This window comes from Prenolepis imparis, unplaced genomic scaffold (genome assembly GCF_030444845.1).
Source record: "Prenolepis imparis isolate NDT839.2.m4 unplaced genomic scaffold, iyPreImpa1.0 SCAF_13, whole genome shotgun sequence".
Lineage (NCBI taxonomy): Eukaryota > Metazoa > Arthropoda > Insecta > Hymenoptera > Formicidae > Prenolepis > Prenolepis imparis.
In genome coordinates this window covers 9,428,293-9,455,150 of record NW_028141171.1, presented here as the reverse complement: position 1 = coordinate 9,455,150, position 26,858 = coordinate 9,428,293, and the positions used below count along the sequence as shown (strand labels likewise).

General features: G+C 32.0%; 3 protein-coding genes across 14 annotated transcripts in view; 1 reads left to right on the top strand and 2 right to left on the bottom strand.

Moving 5' to 3' along the window:
- The window catches only part of Nompc (no mechanoreceptor potential C), an 84,043-nt gene that overhangs the window by 38,161 nt on the left and 19,024 nt on the right, over positions 1–26,858 (top strand). The window contains exons 2-3 of one of the 5 annotated variants that reach the window (XM_083053541.1): positions 25,432–26,439; positions 26,643–26,744. In XM_083053541.1, coding sequence (XP_082909667.1) covers positions 26,107–26,439; positions 26,643–26,744 — 435 coding nt within the window. In that variant the 5' untranslated portion in view covers positions 25,432–26,106. Of the gene's footprint in view, positions 1–24,956; positions 26,440–26,642; positions 26,745–26,858 lie in introns of those variants that run through there. The other 4 variants (XM_083053540.1, XM_083053542.1, XR_014426761.1 and 1 more) reach the window with 4 other exon arrangements.
- LOC145944604 (splicing factor U2af 38 kDa subunit-like) lies at positions 8,828–10,814 on the bottom strand. Its single transcript, XM_083053035.1, has 5 exons — positions 10,660–10,814; positions 10,481–10,568; positions 10,109–10,175; positions 9,668–9,956; positions 8,828–9,537 (listed from the first exon to the last, which is right to left on the bottom strand). Exons 1-5 carry the CDS (start codon positions 10,701–10,703, stop codon positions 9,303–9,305), a joined length of 723 nt encoding a protein of 240 aa, XP_082909161.1. The 5' UTR covers positions 10,704–10,814; the 3' UTR covers positions 8,828–9,302.
- On the bottom strand, positions 16,278–24,615 carry Acsf2 (Acyl-CoA synthetase family member 2). 8 transcript variants are annotated; one of them, XM_083053551.1, is made up of 10 exons: positions 24,155–24,615; positions 23,478–23,528; positions 23,073–23,233; positions 22,363–22,660; positions 19,322–19,505; positions 18,700–18,909; positions 17,763–17,897; positions 17,504–17,617; positions 17,176–17,412; positions 16,278–16,922 (listed from the first exon to the last, which is right to left on the bottom strand). In XM_083053551.1, exons 3-10 carry the CDS (start codon positions 23,173–23,175, stop codon positions 16,626–16,628), a joined length of 1,578 nt encoding a protein of 525 aa, XP_082909677.1. In that variant the 5' UTR covers positions 23,176–23,233; positions 23,478–23,528; positions 24,155–24,615; the 3' UTR covers positions 16,278–16,625. The 8 variants fall into 8 exon arrangements, with proteins under 8 accessions (XP_082909677.1, XP_082909670.1, XP_082909671.1 ...); XM_083053544.1 differs by having other exon boundaries at positions 16,279–16,922; positions 22,138–22,660; XM_083053545.1 differs by lacking the exon at positions 23,478–23,528 and having other exon boundaries at positions 16,279–16,922; positions 22,138–22,660.

The following is a 26,858-nucleotide window of genomic DNA, read 5'->3' as shown; positions in this document are numbered from 1 at the left end:
AGCAAGTCATTTAATTCTATTTATATCAGCGCGTGATTCTTCAATTTATCCTTCTTTATTTTATTTTATTTTATTTTATTTTATTTTATTTTATTTTTTGTAATTACCGATGAAAAACCGGCAGTCTTATCAGTTATTCTGTGATCTCTCTCCCACCTCTATACTTTCTTTTATTCAAGATCGCGTAAAATTATTCCTTCGACTATCATTGGCATCGGTAGAATTGAAACCATCGAGAAGGAGAAGCTCTTTGTCTTAACGATTGCCAGTGTCGTCTCAACGTAAACAGAAACATTTACAGCTTTTTACTCGCCGGCGCCCAACATCGGGGCCACCGGTCCTCTTTACGAGCGCCTTTGTTCTCTGTTTCGAAGTCAAATCTACACTAAATCAGAGCACCCTGTACGGGGGAAACGTCCAAACGTCAAAGCATCCCGAATCCATTATCGAGCGAGTGTTCCATCAAAACGGAGTCTAAATTAAGGGAATCCCCATTTCGCGTTTCGCGATCGATAGAGGGGCAAAGGGCGGCACACGACGGAGAGCGGCCATAGTGCCTGCAACCGCAGGAAAACGCGTCGACAAAGGGAAATGGACGTGGGAAGAATCAGAAGGGGAGGGTAGAAGGGATTCGAAATCGACGGAGCGTGCCTTCCGCCCGATCCTACCCTCATTCCCCTCGCCGACATCCCGTCGCCCTCACATCCACCTACCCCCCGATACCTCCTTTTTCGCCGACTACCATCAGATAGACGAGAAAATCGGTCGGCGTGTATTGCTCGTCGTAAATCTACCGCAACGACGTACACTGGACACCGTCTCAAACATCGCCGTCTCTTACAATGTCGGATCTTTGAAATAATTTTTTTACGAGCCACGCATAATTTTCGCGCTTCATCTCTTATGTCATTTAATTTTCACGCGTACCACGTGGTACAAAGGTATCAATCGCGTTATTCTATCATCTAAACTAAGCGAACATTTCGATCTATTCATAGCGATCCGACATGAATATATAACATATGTTTTAATTATTAATCTATGAGAACCGCAATGCGGTTATAACTAAAACATTGTTATATTCACGTCACTATATAGGAATAGATCGAAACGTTCACTAGTTGTTATAATAGAAAAACGCGATTGATACATCTGTACCATGTAGCGCCAATATATACAGAGTGTGATGCAATTCGTGATTTAATTTTCTGAAAAGAGAATAATTTTTCTCGTGTAATGTAAAATGATACATATTATGTATAATCTCAAGCTTTTCATTAATTAAACTTTTTATCTATCGCCTTTCATCTCTCATATTAACGAAAGTGATGAAGCTCGAGAACGAAAAGAGAACAGCTTATGTTTAAAGAAAAAAATGTAAAGCGATTCCAGAGTTTAAGTTTAAACACAGAGAGATTCAGTAGCCCATTGCGTAGTAGTTGAAAAGGACCTCTCTACGACCGTCATCTTCTAAACTAGAGAGCGCAAAGTAACTAGACGCTTTTGCAGGTGTGTATTTTTTTTTAGTCTCGCCCGTAGGTGTTATGCGAGCAAAGAACTGAAAAGTCAACGAGTTTAAATATCCGTCGTGCACGTGTCAGCGGGACAGCGCGACTTCAGCACTCTGACATCCGAGGTTTTCTTCCATATACTCGTTAAGCGATCCTACGCGGATAGCCTTTTAGTCTAATTCGTCGTATAAAATCCCAATTAAACGCTCGGAGAACCGGATTTCCGCGTCCCATCCGAGTTTCCTCGCGTTGAAAAAGCCAATAGTGAATCCACGTTCTCGTAATCCTCCGCGGAAGCTTTTCCGAATAAAGACCCTTATTGGCGGCAAAAGATTTGTAACGGAATAGACCTATCGCACAAATTCTATCGGAAACGCGCGCAAATTCTCATATCCGGGCGTAGCTGTATGTTCGTACGTCCTTTGATCTCGAACAAAAGAAGCGCACGAGCCTTCAGCAGTATAAGGAAGTACCTTGGAAATTGCTGTCGATATGAAGAAATATGTAACGCGTGGCGAAGATAGTTTCAATGTTGACATTTAGTTACCGAACATTTCAATTTTTTATTCCAAAATTACCTGATATCAGTCGTACAACACAAGGGCTATTAAGGGGGGAACCTGATTTAGGAGGCTGAAAAATACATAATTTTTAGAATTTTTTTTCTCAGCTAAAATAAAACCAATTAATTCCAAATTTTAGGCACAGTTTATTATACATTTAAATTATGTAAAATAATTTTTTTATTAAAAAATATTAGTTTTATTTAAAAAATAAAGCTATATTGATAGCGCTCATTTTTCACTGTGTACAACCTAGCGATCGTAATTTTTGTCTGAAACAAAAAAACCAATTCATTTCTTTAATGTTATATTATTACCTTCTATTTAAACTAAAAAATTAAAAGAAAAGCAAAAATTGAAAAACTTTTACAACTTTAAAGAAAGAAGTTACAATTTTCACGAAAAAATTGCGACTTTTCTTTACAAAAAAAATAATCTAATTTAACTTTTCTCAAAAATATTTTAGTTTAAATAGAAAGTAATAATATAACATTAAAGAAATGAATTGGTTTTTTTGTTTCAGACAAAAATTACGATCGCTAGGTTGTACACAGTGAAAAATGGGTGGCGCTATCAATATAGCTTTATTTTTTAAATAAAACTTCAATATTTTTTAATAAAAAAATTATTTTACATAATTTAAATGTATAATAAACTGTGCCTAAAATTTGGAATTAATTGGTTTTATTTTAGCTGAGAAAAGAAATTCTAAAAATTATGTATTTTTCAGCTTCCTATAAACCAGGTTCCCCCCTTAAATGTGAAAATTGTCATTTCTATAAAATTTTTATATTTATAATTACTCTCGAGGCTTATATACTTGAAAATGTATTTAAATTCTGTGAATTTTACAAACAAAAAAAAAAGAACTACGTCAAATAATTATCTGTCAGAAAGAGAGATTACGCAAGATTAAAAAATATACAATAATTGTAGGGTAGATATATCTTATCCTCTTACATTTCAATCTCCAATCTTTTCGACAAATTATAAGTCACAGGATTTTCCGAACAAAGCTATCCGATCTTGCAACAAGAAAGATTCTCAAGAGCACTCGCGCAGCGGCTCGTTTCTTTACTTCGAGACGCTCCATTAAACATCCTCAACTACTTCTACTTTTGCAGATTTTTTAGAGCTCGTTTGCTTCCCATTGTTTTGCCTCGCTTCTTCTTCCGGCTTTGCTTGTCAGGAAACTTTTCTTCTCTGGCAATATTAATTGCAATTAGTAAGTCAAAACGATTACGAAAGAATAAAATGGACGGAATAAAACGTGTTATCGTGGTTGCATTCGGCTCTTCTTTAATTTTCTTCGTTAAATGTACCAAACAGTGTATTTCGCTTTTTTCTTCTTTCTTTCTTTTTTTTTTTTTTTTGTTCTCACGAGCCACTTGTATTTAATTTCGGGTAATTTGGAAGCGCGAAATATATTTCCCGAATGTCTCGTCGTTATTTTCGACAGCTAGGAGAACTCTGACCTGGCATTACGAACCACCTACTAACCGTCAGAGCGTGGCCGGGTTTTCTCGGCATTTAGCACCGAATTATTACGCTCTCCGAGCGTTCTCCATTCTCGCCGTTTTACCTCTTTTCGCGTAATCTGTCGCACCACCGAGCGGAACTGATGCCAAGGGATGAAGAGAAGGGGAAATGAAGAGAGAGGCGAAACTGCTTTTTGGCTGGATGTCGCGTTTTTGACAAGCTCGTAATTCTCGCCCGTCTCGCTGCCATTATTTTCCACCCCTGATGTGTCATCACCCCTTTTTACGTGCGATCGAGCATAGCTGGAATGCGTTGATCGAACGATCCGCGTTCGTAATAATTTCAATAAATTTCTGAATTGCTTATCGTAAAATTATATTGACTCGAAGATGGCAGAGAAGATTTACGAGAATATTTCCTTTGACTATAAAAAAAATGATCATCCTATCGAAAGAACTTCTTCTTACATCAATTACATTGAAATAGATGTACTTTTTCTCTCTTTGATAATTTTCGAGTTTGTTTGAGATGTGAAAAACTCGAGTATACGTTACTTAAAAAAAATTTTTTTTCTTCGAATTAAGAAATAGAATTGTCTGTGAAAAGTTACGCGTAATTTTGGACGCGACTCTTGAAGATTCATGCGCGACCTTATGAACTCGAGAGACGCGTATAGCCATCTAGATTTTTTCATTACATCGATGTTCTTCGTGAGTTACCGCGATCCGCCGACTAGACCGAGTCGAGTGTTTGGTCTGCACTCGAAAAGGCTCAGCCAGAGTCTTTGTATTTGAATATTGCTGTCTAGGATCGCCGGGACCATTTATACGGTTGCCGGACTCGGGCCTATATTAGCGGATATCGATCCAGGCTCGATGAGTTTCGTAACCGGAGTGCAACCGGATATTGCAGGGCTTATAGCCTAAAGGGTTCGCGACTGCTCGAAAGGCAGAAGGAACAAGGGGGTGAAAGGAAGGGAATGCGCGTGAATTCGTCCTTAAATAAGAATCGTCAGGCCGCCCTTCGACGGAGAGAGATATTCGTCGCGATGAAGAAGAGACGAGGCGAGGTGCAAACGACGCGACGAAGAACCGAGGTATGCCGGGGACTCGATTAAATGATTAAACGAGCCCCGAGGCGCCATATTAAACTTGCCGTTATTCTCCCGTTCCTTCTTGGGAGTCGTTTCACCCTCGATGACGACAGTCTCTCCCTCTTCGCCGGCGCGGCTCTTTCCATTTTTTCCATTCATTCTTCATGCCTCTCTCGCATCCCCCTAGCAATGTCATTGTCCATTATCGCGGTACAATCGAGGAAGAACAAAAACAGATTTCGATTATGCCGATTGCAATGAATTCTGATGAACTGGTTTTCTTTTCTAAAGCAAGAAGGAGGAAGGGTATAAAGAACGTCTCTCGTAAATCTCTCGAATCGCTATATCGCCCCATCGTTGTGCAAAGTATCCCGAGAGAATACATGCCCGATTCTCGTGGAAATACGTTAATCAAGTGATTTTAAGAAAGGAGAGTAATATAAATACAGTAAATTATAGATTATATGTATTAAGAAGAATATCTCTATTTTATATCAATTTTCATGAGGTTTTTTATGAAATAAAGGAGATATCATGATACGCGCGATATAAAATATCTCAACAGTTTAGATTTATTCAATGTTCTACTTGTATTATACATATATGTATACATATATGTTTTAATTTTATATTACTCGTGTTACTGTTCGATTGCATCAATAATATATATTATACTGTATTATTATATATACAGGATTGATGCGCTTTCATTACAATAGTGTAATAAAATATATATTGTTAAAATTTCGCGATACATAATTTCACGTTTGTATGCAGATTCGAAAACACCGTCAAAACTGGGTGAACGCTTCATTGTAAATAGTTTGGAATGAGCTCGCGTCAATAAACGTTTAAAAAAAAAAAAAAATTACGCAAATTAGCACGGCACGGGATATGTAACTATCGGTAAAACTATGCTTACAGGATATATATTTTTCAGAGAGTCGAGACTCGCGCGATTAGATCATCTAGATTGTTTTAACGCCGGCAGAAGAAGCGGATCGGCTTTTTGCAAAGGTTCGGGTATAGTCGTTAGAGCGTCGCGGCCGGGCCGCATTTGCATATAAACGAGAATTCACCGGCATGGTAACGCTGAAACGCGCCATTTTTATTATTATACCAATTAGGTCGTCACGTTGCGCGTACTACAAATTTCCACCGGTTATTTTTCTCCACGCCGATGTGTGTGCATGCGCCCCGGTAAGGTAGCCCACCTCCGTCTTTGTTGGATCACCTGCAAGATCACCGGCTGGGATCCTGCATCGAATTTCGGACACGCCTGCCCATCTCTTTTTTTTTTTTTTTTTCGAGAGCCGGCTTTTCGGTTCGGGCTTTTCGCAGGCGGCATTCGATGCCCCGCGATTAAATGGTCTCGCGCAATATATATTTTTTTTTTTTGCACCATATCGAACCAGTCGTCTCATACAGAGGGATTGAAAGGCGCTCTCTCTCTCCTCCCCCGCCTCTCCCCTCTCTCTCTCTCTCTCTCTCTCTCTCTCTCTTTCACTGTTGTTCGACACGCAGTTATCCGTATTTTATGGAATGGCTCTCTCTTTTCCCCGACTGCTCCCGTTTCCTCTCCGCTTTCATAAATCATTTATGTCGCAAAGGCAGCTCGCCTCTCGACGTTCGATTGCAATATTCGCGTACCGCCCGTTAAATCGATTTAATCACGTTAGAGGCGACGTTAGAAGAGAGCGCAGAAATAATTAACCGCTAATAATATGACTTTGCACATCGATATATAACGCTAATAAGGCGTATGTTCGTATAATTGCGATAATAAGAAAGATCGCGATATATCGCGCGGGTCAAAAACGCTTCGCGCGCGCAGCTTTATTTGACGAGGCTCTCGAGATTGTTATTTGAAACGTTTTCAGTTTTCAATATCAAACTGATCCCGACCGACGTAATTGCCAATCTTCATCGCAGTTAGCGGAAGACGGGGACATGTCCTGTTCCGGAAAGCTCGATACGGGGAAGCCGATCGAAGATGCATCGTCGTGCCACCGACATTCAACAGTGCCCGGGCCCTTTCGGCTCGATGACGTTTGACAGCTCGTTAGCTCGTTTCCCCGACGAGGGAAATCGCGGTCAGGACTGTCCATTGTTCCCGTCTAGACCCAGTGGGCGCGCGATTTTCTGCGCGCATATTTCGAAGTCCGATCTGTTTCCCCTCTTTCTCTTGTCCTTCTGCCCTCATTATCTGGCAGCATAGAAACGAATCTCTCTTTTGTGGCTAGGAGATGTGTTTGGCGGATCGCCAGGATTAATTATAGTACTCGGATAGCCTGTTCGCGGACTGTCGTGCTCCGTTCCTGGGCTTTCAATTTGCATCCTCGCGTATTGATGCCCGCAAGGGTTTTTTCTCGTACATATATTCAAAAAATCGCGGACGAATTTTTCACGGAATTTATCGTGAAGGAAAGTGTCGAAGAAAATGCGGAAAAATAATCCCATAATTCTATTGGTTAAAATTAAGAAATAGTTATAAAATCTCCATTAATTTCATTATTACACCTGGTTTATGAAAATATGCATCTCTACAAAATTCATAAGAATATTCATTCGTCGTGTGATGTTACACAAATGTGGAGCAAATAAAATGAAGATATGAAAATTTAGAAAACCGAATTCGCACTGTAAAACTCATTAAATCATCACGGAGACCCGCAATGTTATTTACAGATCATTCACATTTGAATTTAACATATAGATGCGAACGAATAATCATGTTTTGCGAAATCGACTATGTTTTATGTAACCGTATATTACGTGATCGTATGTTAATATTGTGGGCACGAGTAGACGTATTAATTAATTGACTGTGACTCATCATCCCATTGACTTATCGTCAGAACAATTATTTCTTCGAAAAGCGATAACGAGCTGACAGAGCAATCTCGAAAGTAAGATAAACTGGACGACTAGCGAAATTCATGGCAGCGAAAGGAACAGATATCGGTATTTCGATAGTCGTTCGAAGGAAAAGGCAGGTGTTCTCGGGAGGCAGCTGCAATCACGACCACCATCTGCTACGGTAATGCACGCCCGTTCCAAGTTTTGAAGCGAAGCGAGAGGCCCATCGGTCCGAGAGTCCCGTCAATTAGAGGCCCAGCTGAAACACGTGCCTGGTACGGATGAACCGATTTCGAGGAGACGTGATTCTCCTTGGAAACCCTTGGCTATCCCACCCCTCATCTACGTTTTTCCCTTCGTTCCGTCTTTTTTTTTTCTCCTTGCTTCCTTCTAATTTTTTTGCCACTCTTGCTTGGCTGCGCGCACGCCCGTCGCAGTTTCGCATCATCTTTCAACAACAACTTGTTGAGCAACAGTTGGTCGGCACGAGACAACGAGTACGCATCGGTGCCGAATAAGATAAAAAATTTAAAAAAGAACAAACACTTGCGAATAATTATCGCGCATGAAAATTGCAAGCTGCTATTATTAAAAACTGCTATTGATGGAAAAATTAATGTAGAATTTTATATTTAATTTATATATTTTTTAAGATTCTTTAGATTCATAAAAAATTTCTAAATAAATTTCTTTCTGAAATCAGTTCTGTTTTATGAGAATTATAGTGCAACTGCATATAATATAAGATAATTATTCTTCATAAAAATGTACATTTTTTCGAGAAAACAATTTTTATTTTAAAATTCATATACATTATTATTTTATATCGTTTTCTCGAAATTTGCGGATAAAGATTCCCCCTCCCCCCTCCCCCCCAAATAATAATTACTTTCTGAAGAAACAGTTTGCAGCAATAAAGGAAGAATAGGACTTATGTTCAAGATATACCGCAAGCGGAATCTTGCGGCAAGCGGCACAAGTTTTTATCAAAAATAAAATGTTGATAATTTAAAATTCGATAAAAAATATTCTGATATATATTTATATATACACATCTTTTTTTAAAAATATACTATCTTCAAAATATCATTAAATATCATAAAATAATTGTTGAAATATCAGATATACCATAATTTTATATGAATACACATTATACTTATCTAAAGAAAATAAGAAAATATATAAAGATATACAGCATATATTATATACACATTGATACAATTTTGAATGTAAAATACACATAATTAATCATTAATGTAGACTTGTATTTTAATATACTGAATGTGAATAGGAAAAAGGGAAATCACAGAACACTGTCAAAATACTTGTATCAACACTTTAATGTAAAAACTAAAAATCTATTAATACAGTTTAATCTTAGGCAGAATGAACCATTTTAAATATGAATATTCAAAGAATGTAATCACAATATTCATAAAAATTAATATTTATAAAAATTATATCGTTACTTAGACGTCGCTGAATGAGTGCTGCTTCCTATACCACGATCACAGAACTCGCAGAAAGAAATCAAGATTATATTTTGATACTAGATAAAATAATTCAAAGATTGTATAAAAATACAATCAATTATTTAATGTCTTACAAAACACACAAACATCTTTTATACACTTTTATCTATAATTTTTGATCTCTTTAGATCTTGTGTTTCACAATTTGAACATTTAATAAAGAAATAATTCTGCGAGTGATTTAGTCAAATATATATCATAATTTGAATTAAAATTAGAATCAATTTTTAAAAAACTAAAAAAAATACATCGACGAAAATTTAGTTTAATAACGACCAGATCGGCCATCTCTGCCTTTTTCCTCTCTTCCTTTACGCCGATCTTTAGATCTGGATCTTTTGTCACGGGATCTGGATCTCCTCCTGCGGTCACGACCACGCGATCTCGAGCGTGATCGCGATCGACCTTTGCCCTTCTTCCGGCTGTACAAGTAGCGACGAAGTTCTCGGGAGATGGGCTTCAAATGCATGAAGTTACAAAATCCGGAACGAGTACACTCGCTAAACACACACAATTCACACGCTCTTTAAAATACAGTTTTTACACGCTCTTGTATCACACAATATATGCTGTATATCTTATCTAGTCTTTATTATTATCTATTCTTTATATGATTTAATTTATAATTACCCCATTTCATACTGACGACAACAAGCCTCGCGAAAATCGGTGACGGGAGAGAGCTCGGCGTAAACTGGTCTGCCACCAAACCAACGATTGTTGAGATCATTAACTGCCTTTTCCGCATCTTCCTCTCTGCGAAACTTGATGTAAACGTTCCCAACTAGATGATCACCGAGATTATCGCACACGTTCATCTCTTCGATCTCGCCGTATTTGTCCTCGCATTCGATAAAAACGTCCTCGAAAAAGTTATCGTAATGCTCTTGCATCTCTTCGTCCGATACATTTGCAACCACTAAAATAGAAATATGTTTTAAGCTATATGATACTTAATATATGATACTTGCACAATTTATCTAATGTTCTTATTAGAGCTTAATATGTTTTAGCTTGTATATTTAGATACATATAATATTTTTGTGTTAGAACTTAATGCAATGTACTTACGATGAGATCCATCTGCGCTTTTGGCAGAATTCTGAGGATTCACGTAAAGATTCTGCAGTAGACACGTCTGAAGAATACAGACTTGTGATGAATGAACGATATATCGCGAAATAAATGCTTTTTGGATCATTTTAAATATCATAAATGATCGCCCCAAAGCACGAAATGCAATCAAAGTAGAAATACTGATATAAATCTAATTGCACAAGTATTAAAGAATTTTACATCATGGAATAATATATTTAGCTATACCAAACAATAGTTTTTGCAGTTTTAACGAGGCAGACTGGGAGGGAATATACTTTTTGTAAATACACTACCGGATATAAACATTGCAATATGCAAATTATACAAGATATGCAAATGTCTTACCTGACTAAAGGTCGGCTTGTTGTGAATTCGCGAGCAACGATCACCGTGTCGACAAGCACCAATCTTGAAATAAAATGAGCAGTTGACTCTGGAAGAAATAAATGACCCAAAGTTTACATTGCGATCATAACCTATACTTGTAAGAATCAAATGCATCAAATTGTTATTTGTGGTATTACTTGTCCTTCTCAGTTCCAAAAATTGATGCCAGATATTCAGCCATGGTGGAAAAATCGTCCGATATGAACGAGTCTCACAATTACGACATGTATTACGAGAAATGAAATTTTTTCGCTTTCAAAAACTCCGTAACATCTCGCACACGACACGAATAACTACATATTAGGAAATTACTTTACCGACGAGATATTTAGGTATATACAACTCTGATAGTTATTTCTCTTTTTCATAATAAATAGATGCTTTCCATTTAATTAAATTTTAATGACTCTTATCACTTCGAACAAACTCCTATTACTTAATCATTAATTATCTTGTAGAATGACCAATAGCAATTTTTTTTTTCTACATTATTTCTTATACAATATAATTTTATATCATTTAGAAATCTTGATGTTTAATTATTCTACAAATTAATAAAAATGATTAAATTAATTGAAGTTTGCATGAAATGATTATAGAAGTCGAATATCAATAAGTCGAATAGAGATTGCAAGGTGCAGGGAAAGGATTTCTTATAACATATTTATTAACGTGTATTAATTAATCCGCGCAAAAATAATCATAATCGCCCTTGCAAATAATCATAATCGTTTTATCCTCATCAAGTTCTCAGTTCAATAGAAAAATCGTGGGAGATGCATCGCGATCTGCATATGGTACATCTCATGGCTTCTCGGTGGTTTGTGACATCCCGAATTTCTTACTCTAACAATAAAATTTACGTGGAGTCCACGTGGAGTCATTGAGCAATGACCATTAGATTCAATAGAAAAAACGAGATTCGTCGACTTGCAAAACAATTCGTCCTATTGGAGAAACATCGCGTCTTATGCGTTTTGGATTTTCTTCTCGCATTCTTTTCGTTTCTGCATGCACTGTAATAATAATTTTTATGAGTACGTTGCAATTTATAAGACTTTATTATTAAAGAATAATATAACTTCGCTTTGCGCGCATAATTATATTTGATTAGATTAAATGAAATGAGAAAAAAAATATATTTTACTAATCACGCATATTTCTAGAGGGCACCTGTCTAGATTTAAAAAAATGAAAATATATAGTGAATGATTGTTCTGGACCATTCTGTGTATTAAAATATTCAAAATAATGTAAGAGATGTTAAAAGATTTGGTAATTGTTATGAATGGAAATACTAAAGTGTAAATAATGGGACAAATGCTTGATGACATTTATTTTATAAATAATACTTAATTATAATGAAAAATTTTAACAATGTTTTATTTAATTTTAGATAATTAGTTTTATATAATAAATACAGTATTAATTAAATAAAATTAAATCCCTTTCTAAAAAAAGGCATGTTATTGACATTGTTGTCGCTTTTCTGCAATACTAATTGGCTGTCTCGATTCGCGTTGTGCATTATATTCATAGCATCGAGCAGCTGTCATCGCGAGAGTTAGCAGTATGTTTGACAGTTTGTCCAAAATAAAATAAAATAAAATAAAAAGTATTATAATATATTATATTACTTAAAATATATTATTATTTTAATTATAATAATATATTGTAAATAAAATAATATGTTATAATATATAGTTATAATATATGTATACTTTATCCGCGATTAATATTTTTTGACGCAGAAATCAGCTAATAACTGTCAAAAATATAAATCGAATTTAAAATATTAAAACATATTATTATTTTATTTTATTTTGGACAAACTGTCAAACTGCTAACCCTCGCAATGACAGCCTCGATGCTATGAATATAATTTACAATGCATATTGAGGCAGCTAATCAACATCACAAAAAAGAGGCAACTTTTAGGCAGCTTGCGAATACAGAATTATGCGCGATTCCATTTTAAAATCAATGGACTATTTTATTCTCAATTTAGCGCCAATATCTCATAAATGATTAATTTAACGCTGCTATATCTTTTCGCGTATATATTACAGATTGTTTCGAAATACACTGTGCACAGAGATGAAAATAAAGTTGAAAAAAAATCTATTTTCCGAAAAATTTGGAAATTGTTTGACGTCTCTTCTTTCAGCGACAAAAAGAATTTTCGCAAAAAAAAGGAACACTCGATCCATTAGCTTAAAATTAAAATTTCACAGTACAGATTATATATATATATATAAACTTGCGAGAATTGACTTGACATGCCTTTTTTAAAAAAGGCCTAGAACAACACAAGCTCGCGCAACGCGCGCACTATTCCTCAAATTTATTTATGTTAAAAAGAATTATACAGAAATCAGCTGATAACTGTCAAAAAATATTAATCGAGTTTAAAGTCCTATAACATTTTATTTAAAACATATTATTATTTTAATTTTCATAACATAATATTATTTTACAATTTATTTAGCAAATTAACGCTTTAATCAGCTGATGTATGTCAAAAATATTAATAAAGCGTAAATTGGCTAATTAAAATTTAAAATAATAATAAATTATAAAAATTAAAATAGTAATATGTTGAAAATAATAAATTATAATGCTTTATCTAGGATTAATATTTTTTCACAGTTATCAGCTGATTTCTGCGTCAAAAAATATTAATCGCGGTTTTAATATCTTATTTGGGCAAGAATATATGTAAATTGATTAAAAAATTAACTCCAGCTCGATTATTTAAAAATCTCATATTACCTAATATATGTGTCATATTTAAAAAATTATGTTATTAAAGCAAATGAGCTGGGGTTATTCCAATAGTTTCAATAATCATAAATGTACATACATATTCATATATATGCATAAACATAAATGTACATACATATTCATATATATGCATAAACATAAATGTACATACATATTCATATATATGCATAAACATAAATGTACATACATATTCATATATATGCATAAACATAAATGTACATACATATTCATATATATGCATAAACATAAATGTACATACATATTCATATATATGCATAAACATAAATGTACATACATATTCATATATATGCATAAACATAAATGTACATACATATTCATATATATGCATAATCATAAATGTACATACATATTCATATATATGCATAATCATAAATGTACATACATATTCATATATATGCATAATCATAAATGTACATACATATTCATATATATGCATAAACATAAATGTACATACATATTCATATATATGCATAAACATAAATGTACATACATATTCATATATATGCATAAACATAAATGTACATACATATTCATATATATGCATAAACATAAATGTACATACATATTCATATATATGCATAAACATAAATGTACATACATATTCATATATATGCATAAACATAAATGTACATACATATTCATATATATGCATAAACATAAATGTATATACATATTCATATATATTCATAAACATAAATGTACATACATATTCATATATATGCATAAACATAAATGTACATACATATTCATATATATTCATAAACATAAATGTACATACATATTCATATATATGCATAAACATAAATGTACATACATATTCATATATATGCATAAACATAAATGTACATACATATTCATATATATGCATAAACATAAATGTACATACATATTCATATATATGCATAATCATAAATGTACATACATATTCATATATATGCATAATCATAAATGTACATACATATTCATATATGTGCATAATCATAAATGTACATACATATTCATATATGTGCATAATCATAAATGTACATACATATTCATATATGTGCATAATCATAAATGTACATACATATTCATATATGTGCATAAACATAAATGTACATACATATTCATATATATGCATAAACATAAATGTACATACATATTCATATATATGCATAATCATAAATGTACATACATATTCATATATATGCATAATCATAAATGTACATACATATTCATATATATGCATAATCATAAATGTACATACATATTCATATATATGCATAATCATAAATGTACATACATATTCATATATATGCATAATCATAAATGTACATACATATTCATATATATGCATAAACATAAATGTACATACATATTCATATATATGCATAAACATAAATGTACATACATATTCATATATATGCATAAACATAAATGTACATACATATTCATATATATGCATAATCATAAATGTACATACATATTCATATATATGCATAATCATAAATGTACATACATATTCATATATATGCATAAACATAAATGTACATACATATTCATATATATGCATAAACATAAATGTACATACATATTCATATATATGCATAATCATAAATGTACATACATATTCATATATATGCATAATCATAAATGTACATACATATTCATATATATGCATAAACATAGTTTTAACAACTTATTTGGGCAAGAATATATGTATTTGGATTAAAATATTAACTCCAGCTCGATTATTTAAATATCTCATATTACATATATGTGTCATATTTAAAAAATTATATTATTAAAGCAAATGAGCTGGGATTATTTCTTACTAAACTGCATAGTAAAATTAATCAAACATATTTAATATTTTATTGTAATAGATATTATTATTGTGATAAATATTAATCAGAGAAATTCTCATAAAATTCTTTTCATATCATATTGTCCCACGATTACCATGATTTTCAGGGTAAATTTTAAGGTAAAATCCTCTGTGTTTATTACTTACAAAATATTATAATTTTAATTATAATAATATGTTGTAGATATGTAAATAATATTATACGAGTATGTTATAATATATTCTTTTAATATAAACTTATTTGTCCGCGATTAATATTTTTTGAAAAAAGCAGCTCATAACTGTCAAAAATATTAATCCAATTTAAAATATTAAAACATATAATATTATTTAATTTAATTTAATTTTGGATAAACTGTCAAACTGCTGATCCTCGCGATGATTGTCAACAATAATTGCGGGAATCGATTTAACATGTTTTTTTTTTAGAAAAGGACTAGAACAACATAAGCGCGCGTTATTCTTCAATTTTATGTTAAAAAGAATGATACAGAAATCAGCTGATATAACTGTCAAAAAATATTAATCGAGTTTAAAAAGTACTATAACATTTTATTTATAACATATCATTATTTTACTTTTTATGTCATAATATTATTTTAAAATTTAATTAACGCTTTATTAGTATTTTTTGACAGAAATCAGCTGATTAAAGCGTTAATTTGTTTGCTAATTAAATTTTAAAATAAGAATGTGTTATAAAAATTAAAATAATATGTTTTAAATAATATGTTATAATTTTCCTTAAACTCGATTAATATTTTTGACAGTTATCAGGTGCTTTCTATCAAAAAATATTAATCGCAGATAAGGCATTATAACATATTATTTACAACATATTTCCATTTAAATTTTTATAACCTATTATTTTAAAATTTAATTAGCAAATTAACGATTTATTAGTATTTTTTTTATAGAAATTAGCTGATTAAAATGTTAATTTGTTAATTAAATTTTAAAAGAATAATTAGTAATAAAAATTATAAAATAATGTTTTAAATAAAATGTTATAGTATGTTTAAACTCGATTAATATCTTTTGACAGTTATTAACTGATTTCTGTGAAAAAATATTAATCGAGTTTAAAGTACTATAACATTTTATTTAAAACATATTATTACTTTATAATTTTTATTACATACTATTATTTTAAAATTTAATTAACAAATTAACGCTTTAGTCAGCTGATTTCTGTCAAAAAATATTAATCAAGTTTAAACAAACTTTATATAAAAATATCATTCTTTTTATATAAAATCGAAGAATGGCGCGCGCGTAGCGCGCGCTTATGTTGTGCTAGTATTTTAAAATTTTCATTTTAAAATTAATCATTATTATCTAAAATTATATATTAATCATTATTATTTAAAATTATATTATTATACAAATAACTATATTATTATATATTATATATGATATTAATTTTATTATTATATATAAATTATATTATTATCAATGGTTTGATTTCGCCGGTATCATACCACTGTTCTCCAATTGTTCTTTTAAACGGAATTTCTGAATTTTTCCACTAGTGGTTTTAGGATATTCATCTACAAATTGCACATAACGCGGTATTTTATAGTGCGCTATTTTGCCTTTACAATAATCCGTCAGTTCGTTTTTTGTCATCGTTGCATTGTGTTTAAGTTGAATGCACGCACAAATTTCTTCTCCGTAGACTTCATCATGTGCTCCTATAACTTGCGCCTCTATTACTTTAGGATGAGTCATCAGAAAGTCTTCGATTTCCTACATTAAAAGATAAGAATCGAGCAATTTATTTAGTGCATTGATTTTTGTTTAAAAAAAGTAGGAAGCAAGATTGAATTTAGAATAGTTATATCGTTGAATAATAGCAAAGAGATAAATTTATTTATATTAAATTGTAAAAGAATTTATATAAATTATCAATTTCGCAGAAGCTTCTTTCTTTAGCACATTATTATAGTTGTGGCAAATAATGTAAATTATATAATTAATAATAATGACATTATAGTTTTACCTTAGGGAAAATATTTTCTCCTCCCCGAATAAGCATATCTTTTAATCTGCCGACTATAACACCATATCCGTTTTCTTGCAAGATGAACTGATCGCCAGTTTTTAACCAACCATCCGGCGTCAATGTCTTCCTTGTATTTTCTTCGTCATCCCAGTATTGTAACATGTTGCAATATCCGCGTACCCAAAGTTCGCCAGGTTTTCCAAAGGGGACGGGCAAACCATTTTGATCGACAACCTTCTCGTCAAATACATTAAGAAAACTTCAAAAGCTATAATTCTATTTGAAGAAGATTATTGTGTCGGAATAGAAATTAATATGAATATACCATTGTTTCCACATGATTTGCTAAATGACCCACTGTGTTCTCAATCAAGTGATTATCTTCTCCACGTATCGATTGAAATATTACAGCTGTCGTTTCTGTGAGACCGTATATGCTCTGTATAATTAAAAATTTATCGTAATAATATTCAGATTTTTCGAATAAATTTGATTTTTACATGTTAAAATTCCATGATTTGTAATGTCGATTAACATGATAAACGATAGATGTTGAAGAGCTATAGTCTTGGTTGTAAACTTACCATTATATCATTAAAACCGAGTAATTCTCGTATTCGCTTGACGAGTTCAGAAGAAACAGGTGCACCACCAGTAACTCCTGCCTGAAGACTATCCACCGGTAGCTGCAAGCGCTGTTGTGCCTCGAGTAAATTCACCTAGCAATAAAGCCAGACGAAAGTGAGACTTAATTAAAATATTAATTTTTATTAATTTTTCCAACAAAAGACTGACAATGAGAACAACAAGCAAATTGAGAATGTGCCGTAAATAAATTTTAAACAAAGAAAGATTGTAGCAGTTTTAATATAACGAGGTCAGAATTTGCTCACGCATCATATAATTTTTATGAATTTGAAAGGATCCCGCATTAATTTAATGGAAAATGGCTTTCCGTCGAATTGGCAAAATTTTTGATATGTTGTGGTTTAGGACATTCTAATTAAAAGATATAATAGTCTCACAAAGCTAAATAATGGACAGTTACTGAGTTTATAACCAGTCAAACAACTCGAATTTTTCGTATTTGACTGGCTGTAAATCAGTAACTGTGTATTATTTAGCTTTGAGACTTACATGTTTTGATCAGAATGCTTTAAACTACAACATATCAAAAATTCAGCCAATTCGACGGAAAGCCATTTTCCATTTAATTAATGCGGGGTCTTTTTCATCTAGCATGCATGACTTCAACAATTACTTATATCATGTACATTTTACGATTACTTATCGCGTAAATTTTTACAAATCGCAGTCGAACTATACTGTAAAAAATAGAGATTATACATTTTCATTATTTATTGTATAATTTTGCATTTATTATTTATATAATTATTTGCATATTTTTATACAATGTAGCTACTATATAACAATATTTTTATATATGAACGATATATTATCATACTAGAATGGAAATTTTTCAAACAAATCTAGCTTGCCTTGTCTTCTATTCTTGCTTACCCACATAGTTGGCGTTCCATATGTTATGGCACACTTTTCTTGCGCTATCGCCTTCAAACTTTTTACCGGATTGAAGGAACGTTCTTCTATAACGAGAGTGCTTCCAGTATGCAAGATGAGTAAATTGGCCATTGTTAACCCGAAAGCGTGGAAGAACGGTACATTTAAACATATTTTGTTCTCGGTATTTATCTTTGTTCTTCGTGAATTCTACCACATAGAAAAATATAAAAAAATTTTTTTTTCCAAATTAAATATAGTTCCAGATTTAAGGTATCTTGAGATTTAGAAATTTATCGAGACATTTAGTGTAAGCATTCGTACTCGAATCTAAACAAATCTAAGAAATCATTGCATCAACTTCAAGGTCAAGTGAGAAACGCGTTACGTTAAGATAAATAGAGAAAAAGAAGATAAAGAAAGATAAAATAATCGCTCTACTCCATTTTACGAGGAAATATTCTTAACTATGTTAGACAAAAACTTGTTACGAAAAATTATTTTATTTATATTAATTTAAGCTAAAAAAAATAATGCACCATACATAATTTGTTAATTTACAGACACAATTAATTATAAAACAATTAATATATATGATATTTAATTAATTTTATTGTCTTACCTCTTTGCTGTTATTTACAAGAGACTTATGTGAGAGGAGAGTGGCTTTAGATTTGCCAGTGGAACCGGACGTAAACTGTATATTGCATCCATCGTTACAGGATATCTCGGTCTGCTCGGCGGCGATCGCTTCCACTTCCGCTTTTGTTGCCGAAGTCTCAACATCAGTGAAACGATGAGTACCGCTATAAATTAAACGTGCTAATATCGCTTACATCGCTTCTCAATGACATGTTGTTTACGAGCGCGAATGGATAGATCTCGGTAAAGCTATTAGTCTAATTGCTTCATGATTCTTCCATACGGCGAGGATTATTAATCAAATCGATTGATCGGTAAAAGTCGGAGAACAGTAGTATTAGGTAAACGCGCGGGAACAGAAAACATAAAAACAATATTAGAAATTATGGCCAACTATTCGAGCAAATACTTAAGTAAAAGAATAAGAATAAAAAAATAAAAATATATAAAAATAAAAAAATAAAAAAATAAAAAAATAAAAAAATAAAAATAAATTAAAGCAATTAGATAAGATATAATGATAGCATGCTTTATTCGTTTTTTAATTAGAAAAACATCCGTTTCGACTTCACTTAGTCTTCCTCAGTGTAAAATTTATAACCATTAAAAACTATGTAAAAAACGGTGATATTTAAACGGAATGTTAAATTGACGCATTGTAAGGCCAGCGTGTATAAAAATAAAATTGTTAAGATAAGAGTAATAATAATAGTAATAATAATCAAGCTCGTTTAATGTAAAAACAATATTAGAAATTATGGCCAACTATTCGAGCAAATACTTAAGTAAAAGAATAAGAATAAAAAAATAAAAATATATAAAAAAATAAAAAAATAAAAAAATAAAAATAAATTAAAGCAATTAGATAAGATATAATGATAGCATGCTATCATTAAAAAACGAAAAATAAAAAAAAAAATAAAAAAATAAAAAAATAAAAATAAATTAAAGCAATTAGATAAGATATAATGATAGCATGCTATCATTAAAAAACGAATAAAGCATGCTATCATTATATCTTATCTAATTGCTTTAATTTATTTTTATTTTTTTTTTTTTTATATATTTTTATTTTTTTATTCTTATTCTTTTACTTAAGTATTTGCTCGAATAGTTGGCCATAATTTCTAATATTGTTTTTACATTAAACGAGCTTGATTATTATTACTATTATTATTATTCTTATCTTAACAATTTTATTTTTATACACGCTGGCCTTACAATGCGTCAATTTAACATTCCGTTTAAATATCACCGTTTTTTACATAGTTTTTAATGGTTATAAATTTTACACTGAGGAAGACTAAGTGAAGTCGAAACGGATGTTTTTCTAATTAAAAAACGAATAAAGCATGCTATCATTATATCTTATCTAATTGCTTTAATTTATTTTTATTTTTTTATTTTTTTATTTTTTTTTTATATATTTTTATTTTTTTATTCTTATTCTTTTACTTAAGTATTTGCTCGAATAGTTGACCATAATTTCTAATATTGTTTTTACATTAAACGAGCTTGATTATTATTACTATTATTATTACTCTTATCTTAACAATTTTATTAGAAAACATAAAAATACATAAAAAGCAATTTCGACGAAAGTGCTTGTGAGATTGCTGATTAACATTCACCTCAACATTAAAACTATTTTGCATCACTTTGTCACTCTTTTCAGTATTTTAAGTCATATTCTTTATTTTTTTCTTGACTCCCCCCCCCCCCCTTTCAGATCGATATGCTATTTTTATGAGTCAAAAGATATACTTGTGCCTTAATTATTAATAACAATTCTTTCTCCAATTTATTTAGAAATTAAATAAAATTAAATAAAATTAAGTAATTATATTTATACATATGTAAAATGTTTTTCTATAACAGAAAAATTTTATTAAGCGCTTAGGAAAAGAAATCTATCTACAAAATTGTAATATGAAACAATAAGAATCACAGACTGTGTAAAGAATTAACTCATTTCAATTTTTAAAATATAGTGCTATCATGGCATCTATGGGAGATATATGTGTTTGTATATATTGAAATATCTATAAAAATACGAGTATATGAAACGTAATTTGATACAATAGTCACGAATGTTTTTAATCCTTTTCGTAAAATCGAGCGAAAGGTTCCCGTCAGTCAAAGTGCGAAGATTCACGCGATATTCACGAATCAGTGAGGCAAGTATTTTGATGTGTGGACATATTAAAAGTTCACGAATAATCGCATGCTCAAATTCACATTTAGCTGAGCAAGCACAAGGCCAAAAGAAATCACTTTATTCAAATACATTATAGCATATTGATAATTAGTCATGTTTAAAGAAGCAATTATTAATAAATAGAAAATAATATTTCTTCTTTAAAAAGGGCTACTTTAAAAAGTTTTGTAATTTTGATATAATTGCTTCTCTTTTATAAAAAAAAACGTCATAAATGATCTACTAATTAGTTTGAGAGATAGAGATAATTAATTTCCTGTTCAAGCACATACATATGTAAAAATAATGATATAAATTATAGTCTCTTATTTTTTTTAAGTGAATAAGTGAAAACGTCACTGATTAAAACAATGAAACAAGATTTCACCATAGACAATCCATTTAATTGTAAATCATTTGAGAGAGTACGATTTCAAAATTGTGAATGATAAATAATTTTAAACGTCAATGATAAAACGTCAATTACAAAATTTCTACACCATACAATTTAAATTAAAATAATAAATATTCTTGTATGATAATATTAAGTAGAATATATTATTTAAAAGAATATATAAGTAGAGATAATATAATCTTACGTCACATGATCAGGTGAATAAATGATAATATGTTCCAAAGTGGGACACACTTCTTTGGCGGTTAGTAACATCCTTGGATAATTGTGCGTTTTGAACGTGGCTGGCGAGACAATTGCTTTTACGTTAACTTTTTGCAAACAATATATCAATTCATTCTGTTGATAAGTCGGGTTGATCGCGACGACGATTAATCCCGCTCTCGATGCACTCAGGAAAGTTACGAACCATTCGAGATCATTCGGACCCCAAATACCCAGCCGATCGCCCTTTTTCATTCCTAATTTCTTGAGACCCGCAGCTACCGCGTCAACCCGTCGAAGAAGAGCGGAGAACGTTAATCGAATATTTTGGTGCAGCGAGACGACGCAAGTTTGTTCGGGCCATGTTGCAGCAGCTTCACCGAGTATCTGTCCGATGGTTTTGTCCAACAATGGAAATTCGCCAGGATTATACATGTGAGCAACTTTAATTGCTTGAGAAAGATTAGCCCTTGTTTGAATGTTTGAGTTGTGATGACATCGTCCTGCAACGTGATTAATCACAATGTCAAACTGTACACGATGATTTTTCAAATCGTATATCTTTGAAATTCAAATTAATTTTCAATTTATTTTTTTTTTTTTTTACAGTATATTTTGTACAGTTTATATTTTTATATAATTCTAATCTTTGTATTAAAATAACAGCCATTAATAAAAACAAATAATAATGTGAAAGAATAATATTTAACATCTCTATATGCTAACATCTCTATATTTTTAGAAATTGAATAAAATATAATTAATTTATTATCTTTTTCAAATATAGAAATAATCTATGGACTCGGCAAATATCTTTCAGTAAAATGATATAATAGAATAAAATGATAAATATAGCACGAACTCTCTCTTTAAATTTTATCGCATTGTTATTTCTATTATAATTTATTTACTTACCTCTAAAATTAGAATGCAATACAGAAAAACACCGTGAATAACTATGATATTTTAAAATTCCGAACATAGCATGTCGTAAATTCGACTTAAACAAAGAAAGCATCTTCTCGAAAAAATTGTCACACTTGTGTCACTTAAGAAAGTACAATGCACACTGAAAACTGCATGTCAAAATAGAAAAAATAATAAAGCATGATTTGTTATCAAGTATTGTATCAAGATTTTGTTATCTTTAAATTAAAATAATAAATATTTTTGTATGATAATATTAAGTAGAATATATTATTTAAAAGAATATATAAGTAGAGATAATATAATCTTACGTCACATGATCAAGTGAATAAATGATAATATATTCCAAAGTATATACTTATATCTATGAGCAACAATATTATCTATACTTACAAAGTTATCTTTTTTAATATAAACGTAATGATGAAATTTTATATTATTTCTCTGTAATTAACAATTAATTATACAAAAAGAGAAAGAGAGAGAACAATGCAAGTGCATTTTTTTATAATTGCGTATATTCAAGCGTTTTAAAATGACAATATAAATTCCACGATTTTTGTAGCTTTAAATATGTAATTTATCGCTTGTAAAACTTTAAATATTTTAAAATAATGTTTAAATAAATTATGATTAGTATTTTTAAATAAATTTAAATACATTTTAATTTAAATACTTTTTAAATAATGCATATATAATGAGTTTAGAAGTTTTCGAAAAGAGATAAACATATATTTAAGATATAAAAATATTTTATCAACATATACACGATAAGTCAAGTCAATATTAAAACAATATTCCATGGGGCACTATGATATTATGTTTTTTTCAGTGTACGATATCAAATTTATAATATTTTAATTAAAACTCTTTATTAGTACATATAGTAAAATAAATGTTTAGAATAATATCGCGATTTTTTTAATTATTTTATATCACGATGAGTTAAATTTCTCTCCTTTTTATCGCGATTTTATTTATTTATCATTCTATCAATTTTACACAATTTCCGTTCTATTCATCTTATTTGGACATGCATTAAACATTTCCGTTCAGAATATACTACACACACTGTCGGAGCATTTATTTGTTGATTTAGTACATTCAGTGCAGAATATAGCGTGAGTATAGAAATAGGCGTTAGGACACAATACGTAGATCACTGATTTCACTGCAATGCAGTAGAGAGAATTTCAGCAGAAAGTATTTGTACGCAACTGATATGTTTTATCAGTGTGAACTCTCGATTATAACAGTTCTTTCTTTGATAATAAAACAAAAGCAATGTATATACATATGTACATGTGACTCTACCCGAAAACTTCCAGAGTTGATTTTATTCTCGAAAGAATGAATTTCAAAGTATCTAAATCAATCAATGTCTCAAAATCCAAGTTCTTAATGATAAATTTCCTTAATGATAAATCTTCTTTCGTGCAAAATTACATATATAGATAGACACAACAAGACATTATAATGATTTCACTAACGCGATGTCTCTGTGAATATTCATTGATATGAACTGACTTAAATCGACGCTAGTGCCACACTATTTGTACTCAGAGATGATCTTGATATAAACTTGATAGTGGAATATAAACTTTGACATTGACATCATTAGCAACATCATTATCATCGTTTCTTTAATCTATTCAAGATACTTAGCAATTTAAATACGGCAGACCTGTTGCAACAAATGATTGACTTTATACTATGTTTATACTATGTTTTCTTTATAGTGGAAATTTTTTACTTTTTTAAACCAGTACAATCTATAATTAACACAAAATAAGAAACGTGTACTTGAATATAATAGCTATATATTATCTATGATTTAATATACATATATCTATGATTAAATAAAACTTGAAAAAACTCTATTCTCAAGTTTTAAAGTTTTCTTGTAATATGATGTAAGTATACTTTCTCGACAATTATCGTACTTAAAAAGAAAATATTTGTTTAACATCTCCGGGCTATTTTTCAAAACTAATTAGTTCGCAGGAGTATATTCAACTATATTAAGTAACTTATCACGTTCTTATCATGCGGCTTACATTTCCCTGTACGCCGAAAGTGTATACCAGAGCAGAAAGCATGTCGAGAGAGAGCGAAAAATAGAGACCACGCACGAGCAAGTCTTTTTAATCTCGGGCGAGCGAAAGCGAAAAGGAATTGAGGGACGTTATTCAGAGCCGTGGCAGAGTCCGGTGGACTCGAGATAGACGGATAGCGTGCCTGCCAGGCTGGTCCGGAAGTCGCGTGTCGGCGGCAGCCATAACAGCCCCTCCGCGACTCCTCGCCCTTCCTCGACCTGAACCACCACCTCTTGCTTGATTTCCGTTAGCTGCTACCAACGACGACTAGCACGGCCTACCACGAGATTTACCCCTGTGTGCGAGAGGTCTGCAATCCGTGCAGATCAAGGGTGAGCAAGTATTGGTGCAACGTTACCCTAATGAAACACGGAGAACGAGTCGGCGATTGGTCGAGCGAGCAAGGCCCGAAGGAAAAGCAACCCTCTCTCTTCTTCTTCGACCCTCTCAGTTTCGTAGCGTCTTCAGAATCGCTAGACTAACCGTGCCGTTAACACTTGCTTGGTACCGTTAATATTTTCGTTCGAATAATAAAATAATTAGTGTCGAGAATTGTGCGAAAATCTGCCATTCGTGTATCAGGACGATACTGTTATGCGAAATACGAAGACGAATATATCAAGTAGAAATCATTTTATCCAGATATATTTCGATTCTCGGAACTATTATTTTCTATCAATGAAGCAAAACTGCCTTTCCTCGCCTTAGCACGAGGAGAAATCGTTATGTGATAAACGTGAGCATTATTCTACTTTCCACTTGCCGAGTGTTCCATGTCGCATTAAACAATGAAGTATCTATCTGGTGGCCGTTTATTTATTCCTCGCTGTTCCCGTGTATCGTTAACGATGTGCAATTTCGAACGAGAGTGAATCACTTGAGCGAATCATGCTCGCGTTCCGCGCGAAGGGATCGTACGGCATAGCATGAGCAGTAACAGCAAGAAGCCACCGGGAGGCAAGGACGACAAGAAGAATCCCTCCAACAAAGAGGATAGCCCGACGGGCGGGAAGGACGATGGTGGTTCGGCCTCGACCGGAAGCAATGGCGCCGTGGCCGGAGGAGGAGAACCTTCGCAGCCCGGAAGTAAGCCCAGCTCCGCCGGAGCGACCGCCAGGGAAGGGGCCCAAAGGCTCCTGGGCCTGGCGGCGCGCGGCGAATGGGCCCCCGTGGACCAGCTGCTCAAATCTCTGGAGAAGGCGGTGCAAAGTGCGGGGGAGGATGGCTTCATCGTCCCCCTCGCCGGTGTTCTGGACCCGGTTAGTCCCATCGATATATGATTGCTGTAAAAAAATCAATGTACTTAATTAAGACTTAAGACACAAGGGAAGAATGTAAAGTTCTTATGGATAAAATCTCTCGCACGATTTATTCTTAGAAAATTTTAGCGACAAATTTTGCATAAGATACATTATATATAACAAATTTGTGTGCTCTTAGACGAAGACTTTTAATTTTGCAGATGACGGGGATGACGCCGTTGATGTACGCAGTGAAGGACAACCGCAGCGCGTTGCTCGATCGAATGATAGAGCTCGGATCCGACGTGACCGCCAGAAACAATGTAAGTACTCCATAATCGCGAACGTGTGATTTAAAAATAGTCATTTAATAGTCAAGAAAATTCTTCATCTACTTGATAAAAAATAAATAAATTATATATAATCTCGGAAAAGGA

Bases quoted from the DNA above. Each gene is read 5' to 3' on its own strand.
- Acsf2 (XM_083053544.1), bottom strand. From the start codon at position 23,175: ATGCTTTCTTTGTTTAAGTCGAATTTACGACATGCTATGTTCGGAATT. The intron at 22,661-23,072 runs GTAAGTAAATAA...ATCACGTTGCAG, and splicing joins ATTGCATTCTAATTTTAGAG to GACGATGTCATCACAACTCA. The intron at 17,618-17,762 runs GTAAGTTTACAA...TTAATTATACAG, and splicing joins TCGGTTTTAATGATATAATG to AGCATATACGGTCTCACAGA.
- LOC145944604 (XM_083053035.1), bottom strand. From the start codon at position 10,703: ATGGCTGAATATCTGGCATCAATTTTTGGAACTGAGAAGGACAA. The intron at 10,176-10,480 runs GTAAGACATTTG...TGTATTCTTCAG, and splicing joins ACAAGCCGACCTTTAGTCAG to ACGTGTCTACTGCAGAATCT. The intron at 9,957-10,108 runs GTAAGTACATTG...TTTCTATTTTAG, and splicing joins AAGCGCAGATGGATCTCATC to TGGTTGCAAATGTATCGGAC.